Below are 19157 nucleotides of genomic sequence, written 5' to 3'. Positions count from 1 at the left end.
ACTCTTGACAGGTTTGGCCACCGGACTCCTATTTACGACGGTCGTGGCATCCCTGGAGGGGGGTGGGGTGGGGCCCTCGCGCGATCCCCTTCAGACCAGCCAAATCAGCGGGGAATCCGGATTCGCTTAACGACGGGGTGACTAAACAAGGGCGGCGATTCACTTAAGGACGGGGGCAAGCCAGGTCGTAAGGATGGGGCCAACCGGCACAGGAACGCGGGTTGCAAGTGGCAGTTCGGGAAAAGGGAGAATAAGAGTTGCTACAAGGAAGGGCCGGCTGATTTCCCGGGAAGGGAGAGAGCCCTCTGCACAAGCTCAGAGGCTCGCCGCCTCGGGGAAGCCGTCGCTCCGGAGCGGCTCCGCTTCGCAGGCGGGCCGGACTTTGGGGCTGCCCTTCCCGGAGGAGGAGGAGGAGGAGGAGGAGGAGAAGGGACGGAGGCAGGCCGGGGCGGGGCAAGGCTGGCCGGGAAAGAAGAAGGGGAAGGCGGCGGTAGCTCCAGGCTCCTTCGCTATGGAGATCCCCGCCGTTAACTTGAAGGTAGGTCGAGATTTCACCTGGCCAGGTGCGGAGGGGGCGCGGGTGCCCTGGGTGGAGGCGTTCCCACGACCCTCTTTGACCCAGGAGCGGGAATTTGGCTTGCGGAGAGGATCGGGACACGCTTCCTGGCGGGTCGCAGCGGGTCGCAGAAACCCGGAAGGCGAGCGGGCGGGATGCGCGTGTCTGCTCTCTGCCTCCCCGCAGACACGCGAGAACCTCGGGTGGGCGTTGCGGGAACGTGGGGACGGGGGCAGGGCGAGGGGAGCCGAGCCACCTGCCGGCCGGCGGGTTGGCTAAGTCAGCCAGGGCAAAGTGGGGCGAGGAGAGCAAGAAAGCGGCACACACACATACACAAACACACACACACAAACACATACACACACACACACAAAAACACGCACACGCACGTGCAAAGGGGTGCGTAGGGTCCAGCTGCAAACGTGCAGACCTTGGCAGTTGGGGCGAAGATAAGCTTTTTTTTAATTTGATTTTTATTTTATTAATATTTCTATACCGCCCTTCTCCCGAAGGACTCAGGGCGGTGCACAGGGCAAGAATCAAATACAAAGTTACAAATGTTAAAAAAAAAGGATTAAATAGTTGCCCGTTAAAACAATTAATACACTACATTTATTTAAAAAAAACCAAAAATAAAACAATAAAAATACAAAAATAAAAACCTGCCCATCCCCCTGACACCCCTGCAAGGTAGGCCCGCTGGCTCTTCCTCCCCTTCCTCCTCTTCCTCCTCCTCCCCCCCCTCCCAGCTGTAAGTTGTAAGTCTTGGGAATGACTCCCTGGGTGGAATCCAAGCCATAGGTTTCCTTGGCACGTTGCTGTGTGCGACAGACCTCTCGCGCACAACCGCAGGAAGTGGTTGTGTTGATAAGAGGGGGGAGTGTTGGAAACTGAGTGAGGAGGGTGTGTGTGTGAACCTTCAGATCACTCTTGGGCCATCCCCAAGTGACGACCTCCTTGCACCGCCTGCTGTAACCCAGGTGCGTCGGGGCAGGGAATCCACGACTTGAAGAAGGAGTGCGGACTTCAACTCCCAGAATCCCCCAACCTGCTGTGCTAGGCTTAGGCTAGGCTGGGGAATTCTGGGAGTTATTATTTATTATTATTATTATTATTTATTAAATTTGTATACCGAGTTGAAGTCTGCACCCCACCCACCCACCCCCTTCAAGTGGCTAAATCAGCTGGCTCAGGAATTCTGGGAGTTGAGGTCCATGAGTCATCAAAGAGCCAAGGTTGCCTACCCCTGGGCTAAATTTTATTTTATTTTATTTTAATTCCATTTATATCCCGCCCTTCTCCGAAGACTCAGGGTGGCTTCTCTCCCTTAATTTGCTGCCCTAGCTGAACTTTTTTCCCCCCTCTGGATGGAAAGCCAGCCCTACAAGCCAGGATCCCACCCCGATTTTGATGGGCTAACTTTTTAAATGCAGGGAGGATGCGGCCTTGCCATTAGGATACATCCCTTTCCCTGAGGCCGTTACATTGTATTTCTGAAATCGCGGAAACCTTGGGGGAAAAAACGGTTTGGGGGCCTTTGAATAAAATGGGTCTCTTTGTTTGGGAGAAGTTACACTTGCTTTTTCCCCCCCCCGCTATGTAGTCCTGGCGTAGTCCCCTGTGTAGTCCTGGGTTTAACAGACTAACACTGATTAACTTTATCATGTGTGTGTGTGTGGGGGGGAAGATGCCTTAACTCTTGGCTCGGCTTGGCTGTTAATTAACACTCTGCAAACGAAGAGCAACAAAAGAAGCAGAACTGATCAGCGGAGATTTTTAAATGCACATTTTTTTTCTGATTTTTTTTTAAAAAAACTTTAAAAACCTTTATTGAGTTTTGTGGTTTAATTTGGATAAGACCCTAGGATTGGTTAAAAATTGGGCTGTTTGGCTCCTGAACCTAAACAATTTGCTCCTGGAGCTAAAAGTAGATTAACATAGAATAGAATATAAAAATAGAATAGAATAGAATAGAATAGAATAGAATAGAATAGAATAGAATAGAATAGAATAGAATAGAATAGAATAGAATAGAATAGAATAGAATTATAGAATAGAAATAGAAATAGAATGAATAGAATAAATGGAATAGAGAATGGAATGGAATATAAGAGGATATAGAATAGAATAGAATAGAAAATAGAATAGAATAGAATAGAAATATAGAAATAGAATAGAATGAATGAATAGAAATAGAATAGAATGAATGAATAGAATAAATTGAATAGAGAATGGAATGGAATGTAAGAGGATATAGAATAGAATAGAATAGAATAGAATAGAATAGAATAGAATAGAATAGAATAGAATAGAATAGAATAGAATAGAAAATAGAATAGAATAGAAATATAGAAATAGAATGAATGAATAGAATAAATTGAATAGAGAATAGAATAGAATAGAATAGAATAATAGAATAGAATGGAATAGAATAGAATAGAATAGAATAGAATAGAATAGAATAGAATAGAATAGAATAGAATAGAATAGAATAGAATAGAATAGAATAGAATAGAATAGAATATCTTTATTCTCATTGTGTAACTCACAACGAAATTAAGTGCTGTCCACCGTGCGCATTACACACAAGTGAAAACCACAAATAAGAACGTGCATTATATACACACACAGCCTTCACATTCTGTTCACCATTGCACTCCCCCTAACATTGCACTTCCGTGTTGCTTTTTCAAAAAGGCAACTGGACTTTCTTGGGTTGTTTTTTTTCTCTCTCTCTTTGAAAACGTTTCCCTTCTCATCCAAGGAGCTTCCTCAGTTCCGACTGAACTGAGTGAAGGTCAGTCGGAAACTGAAGAAGCTTCTCGGATGTGAAGCCAAACGTCTTCAAAAGCTGCCTTTTGAAGGGGGGAAAAAAACCACACACCTTTGGGACAAACCGTGACCGAGAACCTCCCTAGATGTCGATAGAGCCTCTTTGTTCAGAGGCAGTCTACCCTGAAAGAGTTTGAAGACTTGGGCAAGGGGCCGAAGGGAGTTTTATTTCTGCTTGGCTTCCTCAAAAGGCTTTTTGTGGCAGAAGCTGGCCCCAAAGAAACTCTTAGCTCAGCAGCCCGGCTGAGCATCCGCCAAAATTTCACAATTGCCTAAAAATGTGACAGAGACTCCATGGGGCTCCCCCCACACAGGCCAGGCCGTTTCTTCCCGGTGTGTGGAAATACACACTTGAGTCACTTGTTTTCGAGCGGATGGCTCAGATGCCACGCAAGGAAAGCGTGACGCCGAAAAACCGGCAGAGGAGACAAAACGAACGAACCAGAATTGCCAGATTCTTTTTTAGCCGTCTTGAAGTCCTACGGGAGGTTCTCCTGGGGCCAAGAGTCAGGATTCCCTCAGCATTGCCCAAATTTCCTTTCCTTTCCTCATTCTACGTGTGTGTGTGTGTGTGTGTGTGTGTGTGTGTTGCTCTTACTTCCTGGTTTAAATTTTGTTTGGACATGAGAATGATTTGGAAAAGCTGCTCCCCTAGGATTGTGATAAGAGACTTGGCACTTCTCTAAAGATTTGCTTTGAAGGCCTTCCTTCTTTCCTTCCCTCCCTCCTTCCTTCCTCCCTTCCTTCCTCCCTCCCTCTCATCCATTCATCCATCCATCCACTAATCTATCCATCCCATCTCTCCTTCCTTCCTCCCTCCCTCCCTCCCTCCCTCCCTTCCACCAATCTATACATCCCATCGCTCATTCATTCATTCATTCATTCCTCCAGCCAGCCATTCATCCATCCATCAGTCTATCCATCCCATCTCTCCTTTCTTCCTTCCCTTCCATCCATCCATTCATCCATCCATCCACTAATCTATCCATCCCATCCCATCTCTCCTTCCTTCCTTCCTTCCTTCCTTCATTCCTTCCTTCCTTCCTTCCTTCCTTCCTTCCTTCCTTCATCCCCTCCCTTTCCATCCATCCACCAATCTATCCATACCATCTCTCCTTCCCTCCCTCCCTCCTTTCCATCCATCCCATCCCACCTCCTTCCTTCCTTCCTTCCTTCCTTCCTTCCTTCCTTCATCCCCTCCCTTTCCATCCATCCACCAATCTATCCATCCCATCTCTCCTTCCCTCCCTCCCTCCTTTCCATCCATCCCATCCCACCTCCTTCCTTCCTTCCTTCCTTCCTTCATCCCCTCCCTCTTTCCATCCATCCATCCACTAATCTATCCATCCCATCCCATCTCTCCTTCTTTCCTTCCTTCCTTCCTTCCTTCCTTCCTTCCTTCCTTCCTTCCTTCATCCCCTCTGTCTTTCCATCCATCCATCCATCCACCAATCTATCCATCCCATCTCTCCTTCCCTCCCTCCTTTCCATCCATCCCATCCCATCCCATCTTCCTTCCTTCCTTCCTTCCTTCCTTGGTTACTTGCAGCATAACTACAAAACCAGTATTTAATCAAAAACAGAGGCTACACTATAGCAGCAAACATGATGGTAAATCTGGTGAACACACACACACACACACACACACACGGAGGAAAAACGTATACCAACACAACTAGCAACCCACCCTTGGCCTGCTGGGGGCCATTCACATCACCGGGATGCCCTTGTGCCCGAGGAGAGGTGCCAGGACAGAGAAGAGACACGTTCCTGCCCGTTGCTGCTTGCACTGCTGCAGGCTGGACCCGCTGAAGCCTTCAGATGGTCTTCAAGGGCAGCCCCAGGTGGAGTGTGTTGCAGTAATCAAGTCATGAGCTGATTAAAGCATGAGTGACGGTCTGGATCTAGGAAAAGGAACAATTGGCAGATGAGACGGCAATGGGACACTATGTGAGTAAGCCACCCCGTGTGTGAGTTGGCCAGCTTTATAAATACGTGCAATAAATAATAATAAATGCGGAATTGCACAGCCTTCAGGATCTGGGAGAGGCGTGAAAACCATCCGTAAAAATCAGGCTAAGCAATTTTGGAACTGGGAACACTTACAAAGCGATCTCGAGGTTTGTAAAAGCTGCCATCTCTGTTTTTTGTTTTTTGTTTTAATATTGTGTTTTTAATGGGAAAAATGCAATTAAGGATTATGAAACATTTATTTCCCTCCCTGTAGGCACAGACAGCCCTCCCACTCCTATTTTAATTTTGGAAGCCGCAAGGGGGCAATTAAATTTGTCGAATGTGCTCTGCGCGTGCACTGGGGCTTTTCATTTTAATAACGCTGCCCTGTAAACACCCCGGGTGGATTTTAATTAACTGAGCAGCTTTTTATGGGTGGATTTTCTGTGAGAGCCCTCTAAAAGACTTGCCGGCTCATATAATCAGATTTTGTTTTCCCCCCAAGAGGAAATAAATGATAAATACATCCCACTATGTTTCACTCCTTTAGGATTTTTGAAAAAGAATGAATAGCAGGTAGATGGTATGGAAGCAGGCCAACAATATCCGTATTTTTATCTTCCTAGTCTACATTTTCCCCTTCATGGATTACTGCCTTGTCGTGGCGAAGGGGCTTGCGTAATTCAATGAAGCTATGAGCTATGCCGTGCAGGGCCACCCAAGACGGACAGGTCATAGCAGAGAGTTCTGACAAAACGTGATCCACTGGAGAAGGAAATGGCAACCCACTCCAGTATCTTTGCCATGAAAACCCTATGGACAGTACCAAAAGGCAAAACGATATGACGCTGGAAGATGAGCCCCTCAGGTCGGAAGGCGTCCAATATGCTACTGGGGAAGAGCAGAGGGCTAGTACTAGTAGCGCCAGAAAGAATGAAGCGACTGGGCCAAAGCCGAAAGGACGCTCAGCTGTGGATGTGTCTGGTGGTGAAAGGAAAGTCCGATGCTGTAAAGATTTTTTCTCCATAGGAACCTGGAATGTAAGATCCATGAATCAAGGAAAGCTGGACGTGGTCAAACAAGAGATGACAAGACTAAACATCGACATCTTAGGTATCAGCGAACTAAAATGGACAGGAATGGGTGAATTTAATTCAGATGACCATCAGGTATACTACTGCGGGCAAGAATCCCTCAGAAGAAATGGAGTAGCCTTCATAGTCAATAAAAGAGTAGGAAAAGCAATACTGGGATACAATCCTCAAAATGACAGAATGATCTCAGTTCGAATCCAAGGCAAACCATTCAATATCACAGTAGTCCAAGTCTATGCCCCAACCACCGGTGCTGAAGAGGATGAAATTGACCAGTTCTATGAAGCCCTACAGCACCTTATAGAACTAACACCCAGAAATGATGTCCTTATCATCATGGGGGATTGGAATGCTAAAGTAGGAAGCCAAAAGATAACTGGAATAACAGGCAAGTTTGGCCTTGGAGTACAAAATGAAGCAGGGCACAGGCTGATAGAATTTTGTCAAGAGAATACGATGGTCATAGCAAACACTCTTTTCCAACAACCCAAGAGACGGCTTTACACATGGACATCACCAGACAGTCAACACAGAAATCAGATTGACTATATGCTCTGCAGCCAAAGATGGAGAAGCTCTATACAGTCAGTAAAAACAAGACCAGGAGCTGACTGTGGCTCAGACCATGAGCTTCTTGTTGCAAAGTTTAGGCTTAAATTAAAGAAAGTAGGGAAAAGCGCTAGGCCAGTCAGGTATGAATTAAATCATATCCCTGTTGAATATACAGTAGAGGTGACAAATAGATTTAAGGAATTAGATCTGATAGACAGAGTGCCTGAAGAACTATGGACAGAGGTTCGCAACATTGTACAACAGGTAGCAACCAAAACCATCCCAAAGAAAAAGAAATGCAAGAAAGCAAAATGGCTGTCTGAGGAAGCTTTGCAAATAGCTGAGGAAAGGAGGGAAGCGAAAGGCAAGGGAGAAAAAGAAAGATACGCCCAATTGAATGCAGAATTCCAGAGACTAGCTAGAAGAGATAAGAATGCCTTCTTAAATGAACAGTGCAAAGAAATAGAAGAAAACAATAGAATAGGGAGGACCAGAGATCTTTTCAAGAAAATTGGAGAGATGAAAGGAACATTTCATGCAAAAATGGGCATGATAAAGGACCAAAATGGCAGGGACCTAACAGAGGCGGAAGAGATTAAGAAGAGGTGGCAAAATTACACAGAAGAACTATACAAGAATGAGCTTAACATCCCTGATAATCACAATGAGGTGGTCACTGACCTCGAGCCAGACATCCTAGAATGTGAAGTGAAGTGGGCCTTAGAAAAGCTGAGCAACAACAAAGCTAGTGGAGGTGACAGTATTCCAGCTGAGCTATTCAAAATCTTAAAAGACGATGCAGTAAAAGTGCTACACTCAATTTGCCAGCAAATTTGGAAAACTCAACAGTGGCCACAGGATTGGAAAAGATCAGTTTACATTCCAATTCCAAAGAAAGGCAGTGCCAAAGAATGTTCAAACTATCGCACCATTGCACTCATTTCTCATGCTAGTAAAGTTATGCTTAAAATTCTACAAGCTAGACTCCAGCAGTATGTGGATCGAGAACTACCAGAAGTACAGGCAGGATTTCGAAAAGGCAGAGGAACTAGAGATCAAATTGCCAACATACGCTGGATCATGGAGAAAGCTAGGGAGTTCCAGAAAAACATCTACTTCTGCTTCATTGACTATGCTAAAGCCTTTGATTGTGTGGATCATAACAAACTGTGGCAAGTCCTTAAAGAGATGGGCATACCAGACCATCTTATTTGTCTCTTGAGAAACCTATATGCGGGCCAAGAAGCAACAGTGAGAACTGGACACGGAACCACTGATTGGTTCAAAATTGGGAAAGGAGTCCGGCAAGGCTGTATACTGTCGCCTTGCCTATTTAACTTATATGCAGAGCACATCATGAGAAAGGCAGGGCTAGATGAATCAAAAGTTGGAATTAAGATTGCCGGAAGAAACATCAACAACCTAAGATATGCAGATGATACCACTCTAATGGCAGAAAGTGAAGAGGAACTAAAGAGCCTCTTGTTGCGGGTGAAGAAGGAGAGTGCAAAACTTGGGTTGAAACTAAACATTAAGAAAACCAAGATCATGGCATCCGGCCCTCTCAATTCCTGGCAAATAGATGGGGAAGAAATGGAGGTAGTGACAGATTTTATTTTCCTGGGCTCCAAGATCACTGCAGATGGGGACTGTAGCCAAGAAATTAAAAGATGCTTGCTCCTTGGGAGGAAAGCCATGGCAAATCTAGACAGCACACTAAAAAGCAGAGACATCACCCTGTCAACAAAAGTGCGTATAGTCAAGGCTATGGTCTTCCCAGTTGCAATGTATGGCAGTGAAAGCTGGACCATAAGAAAGGCTGAGCGCCAAAGAATTGAAGCCTTTGAACTGTGGTGCTGGAGAAGACTCCTGCGAGTTCCTTGGACTGCAAGGCGATCAAACCGGTCAGTCCTAGAGGAGATCCACCCTGACTGCTCTTTAGAAGGCCAGATCCTGAAGCTAAAACTCAAATACTTTGGCCACCTAATGAGAAGGAAGGACTCACTGGAGAAGAGCCTAATGCTGGGAAAGATTGAGGGCAATAGAAGAAGGGGACGACAGAGAATGAGGTGGCTGGATGGAGTCACTGAAGCAGTTGGCGTGAGCTTAGATGGACTCCAGAAGATGGTAGAGGACAGGAAGGCCTGGAGGAACGTTGTCCATAGGGTCGCGATGGGTCGGACACGACTTCGCAACTAACAACAACAACAACAAGTCTACATTTTAGCTACCACTTAAAAAAAAAGCTGAAAATCCATCAGAAATGAATTTAGGAACATTTATTTCCAGGCTACAAATCAGAATTTTAAGCCAGGATAGAAGCAGTTCAGAAGTAAAAGGAAGGGTGTTTGAGGTCTGTTCGGAAGTATTTTTTAAGAATGCAAGAAGAAAAAAAACCTTAATCATCTATTAGCAAATTCCAGCATCTGGGGTGGGAAATTGTTCAAGAAGAGAAAGTGAAAGGTATTTCAACATAGATTTGACTGCAGGAAGAAAGAAATTTGGGGGAATTTGGCATAAAAGAAGAGAGCCTTGTGGTTTTTAAGCCTCTTTTCCTGGCCTGGTGAAATTTTAGGAACTAAATCATGTTTGTTTTTTTAAAATGGATTCACTTCTGCAGATATTATTCAGAGATGATCCAGCTGCATTTAGGATCGATCTCTCTCCCTAGCTTTCCCGTTTTTCCCCCAGATGTGCTCCTTTACACCTGTGCAACTGGTTTATTATTCCTGAATCTTAAGGCACGATACTGATTTATTGGTTGTCGGGTAGCTTTTTTGTGATTCCTGAAATGCGAACCAGTGTGATGCATGCCCACAAGCTTAAATGAAATTGCGCTCTGGATCTGAAATGGTGGTTATTTTTTAAATTCTCTTGGTTTAATACGCCTGCCCAGATGTTTTCATCTTTGCTGGATCCGCAGTCTGGTGGCATGACTAATTGTGTTACAGTTTTGTTTGTTTGTTGTTGTTGTTTTTAAAAAAAATGCCTAGAGCCAGCCGTGGGGAACGTGTGATGTGAAAAAAAATATTTTTTAAAAATGAATAATATTGGCCTTGTTGCTTGCTTGCTTGCTCATGCGGGGTCAAAGATACAAACTTCCTGTTTCCTGGTTTTCAAAGGATTCCTCGCCACCGTAACCGAGATAATTCACTGAGCTAATGATGCTCGAGATCAATTTTCTATACAGAATAAAACAGATTAGGGTTTGTAAGCGCTTTCCACATAAAATAAATGTGTTAAATAATTAGGGCATGTTATTTTTATCGCTGAGTTTGGAGGAAACTTCTAGGAACGTAGCAGCAAATTTGGCATACTGGTGTGAAGCTTCATTCAAGTGTTTGTGTGTGTGTGTGTGTGTGTGTGTGTGTGTGTGTGTGTATTTTTGCACAACCCCTTTCACCAACCTGGCGCCCCTCCAGATTAGCCCAGATCCAAAGCTGAGTTGATTTGGGCTTTTAAAGAGTTCCCATTTTAAAAACAAAAAACCACAAACACACACATCTGGAATTCATAGAGATTTGGCGGAAAAGAGACATAGGTGAACGTTCCCAATGAATAATATCCTTGGAATAAGAAAAGTTGGTCAAAATGGGTATTTAATTCCTTCTGTTTCACTTTCAGGCAATTGTCCTGGTTCACTGGCTCTTGACCATATGGTGAGTGACACAGTCATACTCTGGAATTTGGAGGGGTGGGGTGGGTGGGTGGTGTCGAAACAATTGCGCAATGTCATTGTTCTACATTTACGTAAGATTAATACATTTAGGCAAGAAAAATCAAATGTACAGGTATAGTTACAGGGGTCAGCAACCTGAAACAGTGAAAGAGCCACTCGGAACCGGTTCCCTCACAAAAGGAAAAACTGGGAGCCGCAAAAAAATGTGTGCACATGTGCATACATGCGCGCATGCGCAGAACAGGGTTTGACTGAAGAGTGGAGCCAAGGTGAGATATGCACCTACCCTGCATATTTGAATTGATTGGTTGACTCAGCCTTCCATCCTTCCGAGGTAGGTAAAATGAGGACCCAGATTGTTGGGGGCAATTAAGCTGACTTTGTAATAATGCCGCTTGGAGGGGGTGTGAAAGCCCTAATAAGCAGGCATATACATAGAATGAAGGCTACTGCTAAGCTTGTAAGCCACCCTGAGTCTTCGGAGAAGGGCGGGATATAAATGGAATTAAAATAAAATAAAAATAAAATAAATTTTTTTAGTCCCACTTTTTTTTTTTTGGACTGCACATGGCAGAGGACTGGGAGCCGCAGGAGACGGCTGAAAGAGCCGCATGCGGCTCTGGAGCCGCGGGTTGCAGACCTGTGGTATAGGTGGTACCTTGCTCAATAGTAGCAACTGTGAGAGGGATCTCGGAGTCCTAGTGGACAATCCCTTAAATAGGAGCCAGCGCTGTGCTGCAGCTGCCAAAAAAGCCAACATAATTCTAGGCTGCATTAACAGAGGGACAGAATCAAGGTCACGTGAAGTGTTAATACCACTTTACAAAGCCTTGGTAAGCCCACACCTGGAATACGGCATCCAGTTTTGGTCACCACGATGTAAAAAAAGATGTTGAGACTCTGGAAAGAGTACAGAGAAGAGCAACAAAGATGATAAGGGGCTGGAGGCTAAAACATACCAAGAACGGTTGCTAGATTTGGCTGTGTCTAGTTTAATGAAGAGAAGGGCGAGGGGGACATGATAGCAGTGTTGCAATATCTCAGGGGCTGCCCCAAAGAAGAGGGAGTCAAGCTCTTCTCCAAAGCCCCTGAAGGCCGGACAAGAAGCAACGGATGGAAACTAATCAAGGAGAGAAGCAACCTAGAACTAAGGAGAAACTTCCTGACAGTTAGAACAATTAACCAGTGGAACAACTTGTCTCCAGAAGCTGTGAATGCTCCAACACGGGAAGTCGTTAAGAAGAGACTGGACAGCCATTTGTCTGAAATGGTATGGGGCTTCCTGCCTGAGCAGGGGGTTGGACTAGATGACCTCCAAGGTCCCTTCCAACTTTATTATTATTATTATTATTATTATTATTATTATTATTATTATTATTATTATTATTATTATCTCTGCCACGGGTACACTGCCTCCATGTTATACATTAAACGAGGAGTAGAAAGTCTGGTTTTGATATAAACAGTGCAGATTGGTGAAAAGTGGGACCCCAGAGAAGCCTGTGTGGGTCAAAGAATGTGCAGCCTGGCCGGCAACGAGACAGGGGCAGTTTTGAGGCGTCCTTGATAGTCTGATCTCATATGCTAACAGAGGAGAAAACACCAAAGGATCTTTTTATAAAGCCTTAGTAAGGCCACACCTGGAATACTGCGTCCAGTTTGCGTCACTTTGTTGAGACTTTGGAAAAAGTGCAGAGAAGAGCAACTAAGATGATCCAAGGCCTGGAGACTAAAACATAGAAGAACGGCTGCGGGATTTGGGTTTGGCTAGTCTAAACGAAAGAAGAAATAGGGGTGACAGGATAGCGGCGTTCCAGTATCTGAGGGGCTGCCCCAAGGAAGAAGAGGGGGTCACATTCTTCTCCAAAGCACCAGAGGGAAGGACGAGAAACAATGGTTGGAAGCTGATCAAAGAGAGAAGCAACCTGGAATTAAGGAGAAACTTCCTAACAATGAGAACAATCAACCAGTGGGACAGCTTGCCACTAGAAGTTGTGGGTGCTCCATCACTGGAGGCTTTTAAAAAGAGTTTGGATAACCATTTCTCCAGAATGGGGTATAGGGTCTTCTGCTTGAGCTGGAGGTTGGACTAGAAGACCTCCAAGGCCCCTTCCAGCTTTATTCTGTTTATTATTACCTTTACGTTACATTATTATAGGTGGTCCTCGACTTACGACCACAATTGAGCCAAATATTTCTGTTGTTAAGTGGGACAGTTAAGTGAGTTTTGCCCTATTTTATGACCTTCCTTGCCACAGTTGTTGGTAACCCGGTTGTTAAGCCAATCCAGCTTCCTCCATTGACTGCTCCTACTTTCCTCCACAACAACCCTGTGAGGTAGGTTGGGATGGCGGAGGGCACAGATCAAACCGTCTTCTGCTTGCAGGGGCTGCATGGACTACTGGTTACCGCAAACCTACGCCTGGAGTAACTACACCGTCTTTGCCCTGGGCGTCTGGGCGATTGCGCAGCGCGACTCGGTGGATGCCATCTTCATGGTTTGTGAATCTCTGTGGGGGCTTTGATTCGGTAGCCAGCCGGAAGAAGGGTTGGTTGAGAACGGGGAGCCTTGCAGAAAGCTGGGGTTAGCCACATAAAGTGGTCAGTGCCTCTTTGCAATGCCTTGTTAAGGCTATGCTTGGTTGCCATGTTTTGCTCTATGCCGTGTATATTGGAGCTGATGATCCTCAGAGCCGTATGCAACAAAATCTCATTTTAATGTATGCTGATTAGTGTGCATTAAAAGTGACAATAACGCTATTCTATTCTATTCTATTCTATTCTATTCTATTCTATTCTATTCTATTCCATTATTCTATTCTATTCTATTCTATTCTATTCTATTCTATTCTATTCTATTCTATTCCATTCCATTCCATTCCATTCCATTCCATTCCATTATTCTATTCTATTCTATTCTATTCTATTCTATTCTATTCTATTCTATTCTATTCTATTCTATTCTATTCTATTCTATTCTATTCTATTCTATTGCATTCCATTCCATTCCATTCCATTCCATTCCATTATTCTATTCTATTCTATTCTTCTATTCTATTCTATTCTATTCTATTCTATTCTATTCTATTCTATTCTATTCTATTCTATTCTATTCTATTCTATTCTATTCTATTCCATTCCATTCCATTCCATTCCATTCCATTCCATTCCATTCCATTCCATCTATTCTGTTCCGTTCCGTTCTATTCTATTCTATTCCATTCTCTATTCAATTTATTCTATTCATTCATTCTATTTCTATATTTCTATTCTATTCTATTTTCTATTCTATTCTATTCTATTCTATTCTATTCTATTCTATTCTATTCCATTCCATTCCATTCCATTCCATTCCATTCCATCTATTCTATTCCGTTCTATTCCGTTCTATTCTATTCTATTCTATTCTATTCTATTCTATTCTATTCTATTCTATTCTATTCTATTCTATTCCATTATTCTATTCTATTCTATTCTATTCTATTCTATTCTATTCTATTCTATTCTATTCTATTCTATTCCATTCCATTCCATTATTCTATTCTATTCTATTCTATTCTATTCTATTCTATTCTATTCTATTCTATTCTATTCTATTCTATTCTATTCTATTCTATTCTATTCTATTCTATTGCATTCCATTCCATTCCATTCCATTATTCTATTCTATTCTATTCTTCTATTCTATTCTATTCTATTCTATTCTATTCTATTCTATTCTATTCTATTCTATTCTATTCTATTCTATTCTATTCCATTCCATCTATTCTATTCCATTCCATTCCATTCCATTATTCTATTCTATTCTATTCTATTCTATTCTATTCTATTCTATTCTATTCTATTCTATTCTATTCTATTCTATTCTATTCTATTCTATTCCATTCCATTCCATTCCATTCCATTCCATTCCATTCCATTCCATCTATTCTGTTCCGTTCCGTTCCATTCCATTCCATTCCATTCTATAAAAGATGCTGGGACTCTAGAAAGAGTGCAGAGAAGAGCAACCAAGATGCATAAAACATGGCAGCAGGAATTAGATAAATCTAGTGAAAAGAAGGAAGAGGGGGGACGTGATAGCAGTCTTCCAGTATCTCAGGGGGTCAGAAAGAGGAGGGGGTCCACTATTTTCCAAAGCACCAGAAGATAAGAAACAACGGATGGAAAACTAATCCAGGAGAGAAGCAACCTAGAACTAGGGAGAAATTTCCTGACAGCGAGGACAATTCATCAGTGGAAGGTCTCGCCTCCTGGAGTTGTGAATGCTCCAACGCTGGAGGTTTTCGAGAAGAGACTGGACATCCGTTTGTCCAGAATAGCCCAGGCTCTCCTGCTTGAGCAGAGGGTTGGACTAGAAGACCTCCAAGGTCCCTCCCAAGTCTGCTGTTCGGTTCGGTTGACGCTGCTCTTGGGCTGTGTTTCCTTCTCCAGTTCCTGACCGGCTTGCTGTTGACCATCCTGACCGACATCGTCCACTTCAGCCTTTACTACCAGGTGGTGGAAACGAAGCTGACCGACACCCTTCGCTTTTGCACCGGCATGGCCATTTTTAGCCTCCTCCTCAAGCCGCTCTCCTGCTTCTTCGCCTACCAGATGTACCGCGAACGGGGAGGAGAATACGCCCTGAACCTAGGTAGGCCGGGACAGTCTCGTGTCTCCAAAGCTGTCCTGGGCACGGTCCTTCTGTTCCCCCCGGAGGCGAGTTGTCGTCCACCTGGTGGGTTTTCCTGCCCAACTAGGAATGACCGGCTGTTGTGCTTGCGTTTCCAGCGCTCTCTGGCCCTCGGTTCCTCGGCTTTGCCCGCCCGCTTCCGCCCTGCCCTCCGGCCCATTTTTTTTATTATTATTTGGTTTCTCTTCCTTTGCAGAGCTGGAGAGCCCGCCGGCCAGCCACGTGATCCGGGATAGTAGTGATTCCAACCCTTTCCCCCTCCTGCGTGGCTTTTGAAGTCAACTTTCTCTTCCATTTTATGGGTGGCTTCCCTTGGACTGTGGCTTGCTGCTTGCAACGCGCCTCCTCCGTTTTCTGCTCCCATGTTCTCCTTCTCCTCCATCCTTTCTTTTCCTTCTCCTGCATCTTCCCCTCCATCTTCTCTTCCTCCTCCTCCTCCTCCATCTTGTTTTTTTCCATCTTTTCCTTCTCCTTTATCTTCTCCTCCTCAACCGTGTACTCCATCTTCTTCACCTTCTCTTTCTCCTTCATCTTTTCTCCCCACCTTCTCCTCCGTCTTCTCTTTCTTCTTGTCCTCATCTTCCTTTTCTCCATCTTTTCATCCATCTTCTCTTCCTCATCCATGTTCTCCTCCATCTTCTCCACCCTCTTTCTCCATCATCTTTTCTCCCCATCTTCTCGTTCTCCTCCTCCTTCTCCTCCATCTTCTCCTCCACCGCCCATCTTCTCCTCCATCTTCTCTTCCTCATCCATGTTCTCCTCCATTTTCATTTTCTCCACCATCTTTTCTCCCCATCTTCTCATTCTCTTCCTCCTCTTCCTTCTTCTCCTTCTCCTTCATTTTCTCCTCCATTTCTCTTTCTTCTTGTCCTTCTCCTCCATTTTCTCCTCCACCTCCCATCTTCTCTTCCTCATCCAGGTCCTCCTCAATCTTTGCTTTCTCCTCCATCTTTTCTCTCCATTTCTCCTTCCCCTTCTTTTTCTCCTTCTCCTTCATTTTCTCCATCTTCTCTTTCTTCTTGTCCTTCTCCATCTTCTCTTCCTCATCCATGTTCTGCTCCATCTTCGCTTTCTCCATCATCATTTCTCCTCCTCCTCCTCCTTCATCTTCTCCTTCATTTTCTCCCCATCTTCTCTTTTTTCTTGTCCTTCTCCACCTTCTCTTCCTCATCCATGTTCTCCTCCCTCTTCTCCCCCTGCTGTTAGATGCTCCATAACTGGAGGCACAAAGCCCTCCAAACCTCAAAGAGTGTCTTCATGGGTTCAGCATCTTCATTGCCAGGCGTCTAAAGAAGCTAGCTTTTTTCCTGCAACAGGGGAGCACAACTGGGACTTTGTTTAATTACCAGTCCCGTAACACGGAGGCTGCAAATGTGCAATATTAAAGCAAGATTTTTTGCAAAGATGTGTGATCAGCTGCCTCCTCATTCCAGACCCAAATATTTACACCTGGGAACCCTGATTTTGCTGAAGCGAGAGGAGTTATTAAGAGGGGGAATAATGGTGCAAATGTCTCTGTGTGTTTTTTGCACTCTCTCAGAAGAATTTGGAGACCTGGGCAGGATCAGGCCTCCCTTCCCAGCCTCACACACACTTTCCAGCTCCTTAGAAAAAAACTATAAACCAGAAGTGGGTCCAGACACAGGTTTCCAGGCCTCCTTGGTCCATCTAAGCCTCAAATTGCCTAACGTGATCTGGTGGCAATGGGAATGGACTACAGGCCCCATCGTTCTCCACCCCTCGCCAACAACTGCCGCAGTTTAGGAATCCCATAATGTTCAGATCTGTCCCTGTTCAGGCACGGAGCTGCTTCTAGCGACATTTTTCTCAGATTCTCCAAGATGGCGTCTGTATTATACTGTCCTATAAGAGCTCCGGATTTTGAAACCAATTCAGCCCCAGTTTGTGCCTTGTTCTCTGGACCGGTTTACGACTGTCCCAAAGACCCAAGGAAATGAGCTTCTTTAAGGTGGACTGCCTCCGGCTTGGCAGGTTTTATTTAACACACATCCTTTGGCTTGGCTTCCGTTAATCGCTTGACATTTTGTCAGTGTTTTCATTTAGACTCTAGTGGGTCGAATTTGGTTAATTCGGTGCTGCAAGCAGTTGTAGCTACGAAGCCCTGTTCACACAGGGCTTGGCTGTGCCGAACCGAAGTCAACCCAGCCAATGCCATTTGGGGTAGCAAGAGTTGTGTGGAGCCTAAACACGTTTGTCCACGCAGAGCCTGCCAGCCAAGTACGTCTCGCTAAGTGTCCGTGGAGATTCCCCGTCAACCAGGTCATAATTACAAGAGCCTTGGTGGAGCAGTGGGCTAATGCCTCCTTAAGTAACACCAGCTGCCTGCCATTAGTGCAGGTTCGAGTCCCACCAGGCTCAAGGTTGACTCAGCCTTCCATCCTTCCGAGGTAGGTAAAATGAGGACCCAGATTGTTGGGGGCAATTAAGCTGACTTTGTAATAATGCCGCTTGGGGTGTGTGTGTGAAAGCCCTAATAAGCAGGCATATACATAGAATGAAGGCTACTGCTAAGCTTGTAAGCCGCCCTGAGTCTTCGGAGAAGGGCGGGATATAAATGGAATTAAAATAAAAAATAAAATAAAAATAATTATCCCAAAGGTGTTTTTTTTCCCCAGGAGGCAACTGGACTCCCTTCGTTTTTTCTTTGAAGACGTTTCGCTTCTCATCCAAGAAGCTTCTTCAGCTCTGACTGGATTGGCGGCAGGGGGGTGTGGTTGGGTGGGTAGGGGGGACAATCCAGCTAAGCTGCTGTGGGTGATACTGCCAGACACCAATCTGGCCATAAACTTTGAGAGCGGGCAACTAAATTTCATTTTTGATGTGTGTCATCGTGCCAGCAGTAAAAAAAAAAGACAATAAAGGTTATCTACCTTCCCACTAAAAATGTGTTTCAATCTCACCTTTGCAGGTGTGCTCGGCGTCAGCCAGGATACCAGCGCCTACCAGTCCATTGAGACGCCAGACCCGCCGCGCCCATACCCCGACGTGGCTAGCAGGGGGGCCCAGCCCCCCTCTTACTGACGGCCTTCGGGGGAATCTGAAGCAGCCAGTCCCTCTTTGGAAAGGAGACTTGCCCCGTTTTCTCCTGGTGTGCTGTTCGAAGGAAAGTTTCTCCTTCCAGACGACGCTCTCCGGCTGAGCCTCCACCTGCGAGGAAAATATTAAAATGTGAATATTCCCCCCTTTTTCTTCGTCCCTTGCCTCAGTCGCCGAGTTTCTAAAACAATGTCTTCTTCGCACAGACTTGACCAACGTCCCCCCCCCGAAATGTGCTTTTCATGGGGGGGGGGGGAAGGCATCGCTTTTCCACGGTGTCGTCCAGCGTGGCTCGTGGCAGTAGTGGCCGACCTGGCCTGGCTGATGTTTGCAGAAGACGGCGGTTGGAGGAAGGGCTGGAGGTCATAAAGAGAGGTGGTGAACTTTTATCTCAAGCCTTGCCTTAAAAATTGCAGCTCCTCCATTCCCATCGTTTGCGTAGACTCTCTGGAATTTGGTTTTCAGGGAGAATTAAACAAGCTTCTTTCTTTTTTTTTTTAAATAAAATGTTTCTCAAATCAATTGTCAAAGGTCTCCGTGGCTTTCGCTGGGGCTGAGTTTGTCGATTTCCGTGGTCCTCGGGAAGAAGACGTTTGGGAGATAAAAATAAAAAGGGGAAATGCTAAATTGAGGAAGGGGTCTTGCGACATCCAAGCTGTCCTTCAACTCCCATCAACCGCTGTCAGTAAGACCTGGAACTGCCTCAACTAAAAAAAAAATGGGTGAATTTAAAGGATGCCCTTCAGTCCTGGTTTTTTT

At 44.9% G+C, this 19157-nt stretch overlaps 1 protein-coding gene across 2 annotated transcripts; it reads left to right on the top strand.

Moving 5' to 3' along the window:
• The first annotated feature begins 459 nt into the window (after positions 1–459).
• On the top strand, positions 460–19067 carry AGTRAP (angiotensin II receptor associated protein). 2 transcript variants are annotated; one of them, XM_081341513.1, is made up of 5 exons: positions 460–538; positions 10612–10646; positions 13053–13164; positions 15101–15302; positions 18271–19054. In XM_081341513.1, the coding sequence occupies exons 1-5, from the start codon at positions 512–514 to the stop codon at positions 18381–18383; spliced, it is 489 nt and encodes a 162-aa protein (XP_081197639.1). In that variant the 5' UTR covers positions 460–511; the 3' UTR covers positions 18384–19054. The 2 variants fall into 2 exon arrangements, with proteins under 2 accessions (XP_081197639.1, XP_081197640.1); XM_081341514.1 differs by lacking the exon at positions 15101–15302 and having other exon boundaries at positions 468–538; positions 18271–19067.
• Positions 19068–19157: the final 90 nt, after the last annotated feature.

This window comes from Vipera berus, assembly GCF_964194415.1.
Source record: "Vipera berus genome assembly, chromosome: 17".
Lineage (NCBI taxonomy): Eukaryota > Metazoa > Chordata > Lepidosauria > Squamata > Viperidae > Vipera > Vipera berus.
Note: the sequence above shows the minus strand (reverse complement) of the source record. Positions and strands in the feature narration are given on the sequence as shown.

Bases quoted from the DNA above. Each gene is read 5' to 3' on its own strand.
- AGTRAP (XM_081341513.1), top strand. From the start codon at position 512: ATGGAGATCCCCGCCGTTAACTTGAAG. The intron at 539-10,611 runs GTAGGTCGAGAT...TTTCACTTTCAG, and splicing joins TCCCCGCCGTTAACTTGAAG to GCAATTGTCCTGGTTCACTG. The intron at 10,647-13,052 runs GTGAGTGACACA...TTCTGCTTGCAG, and splicing joins CACTGGCTCTTGACCATATG to GGGCTGCATGGACTACTGGT.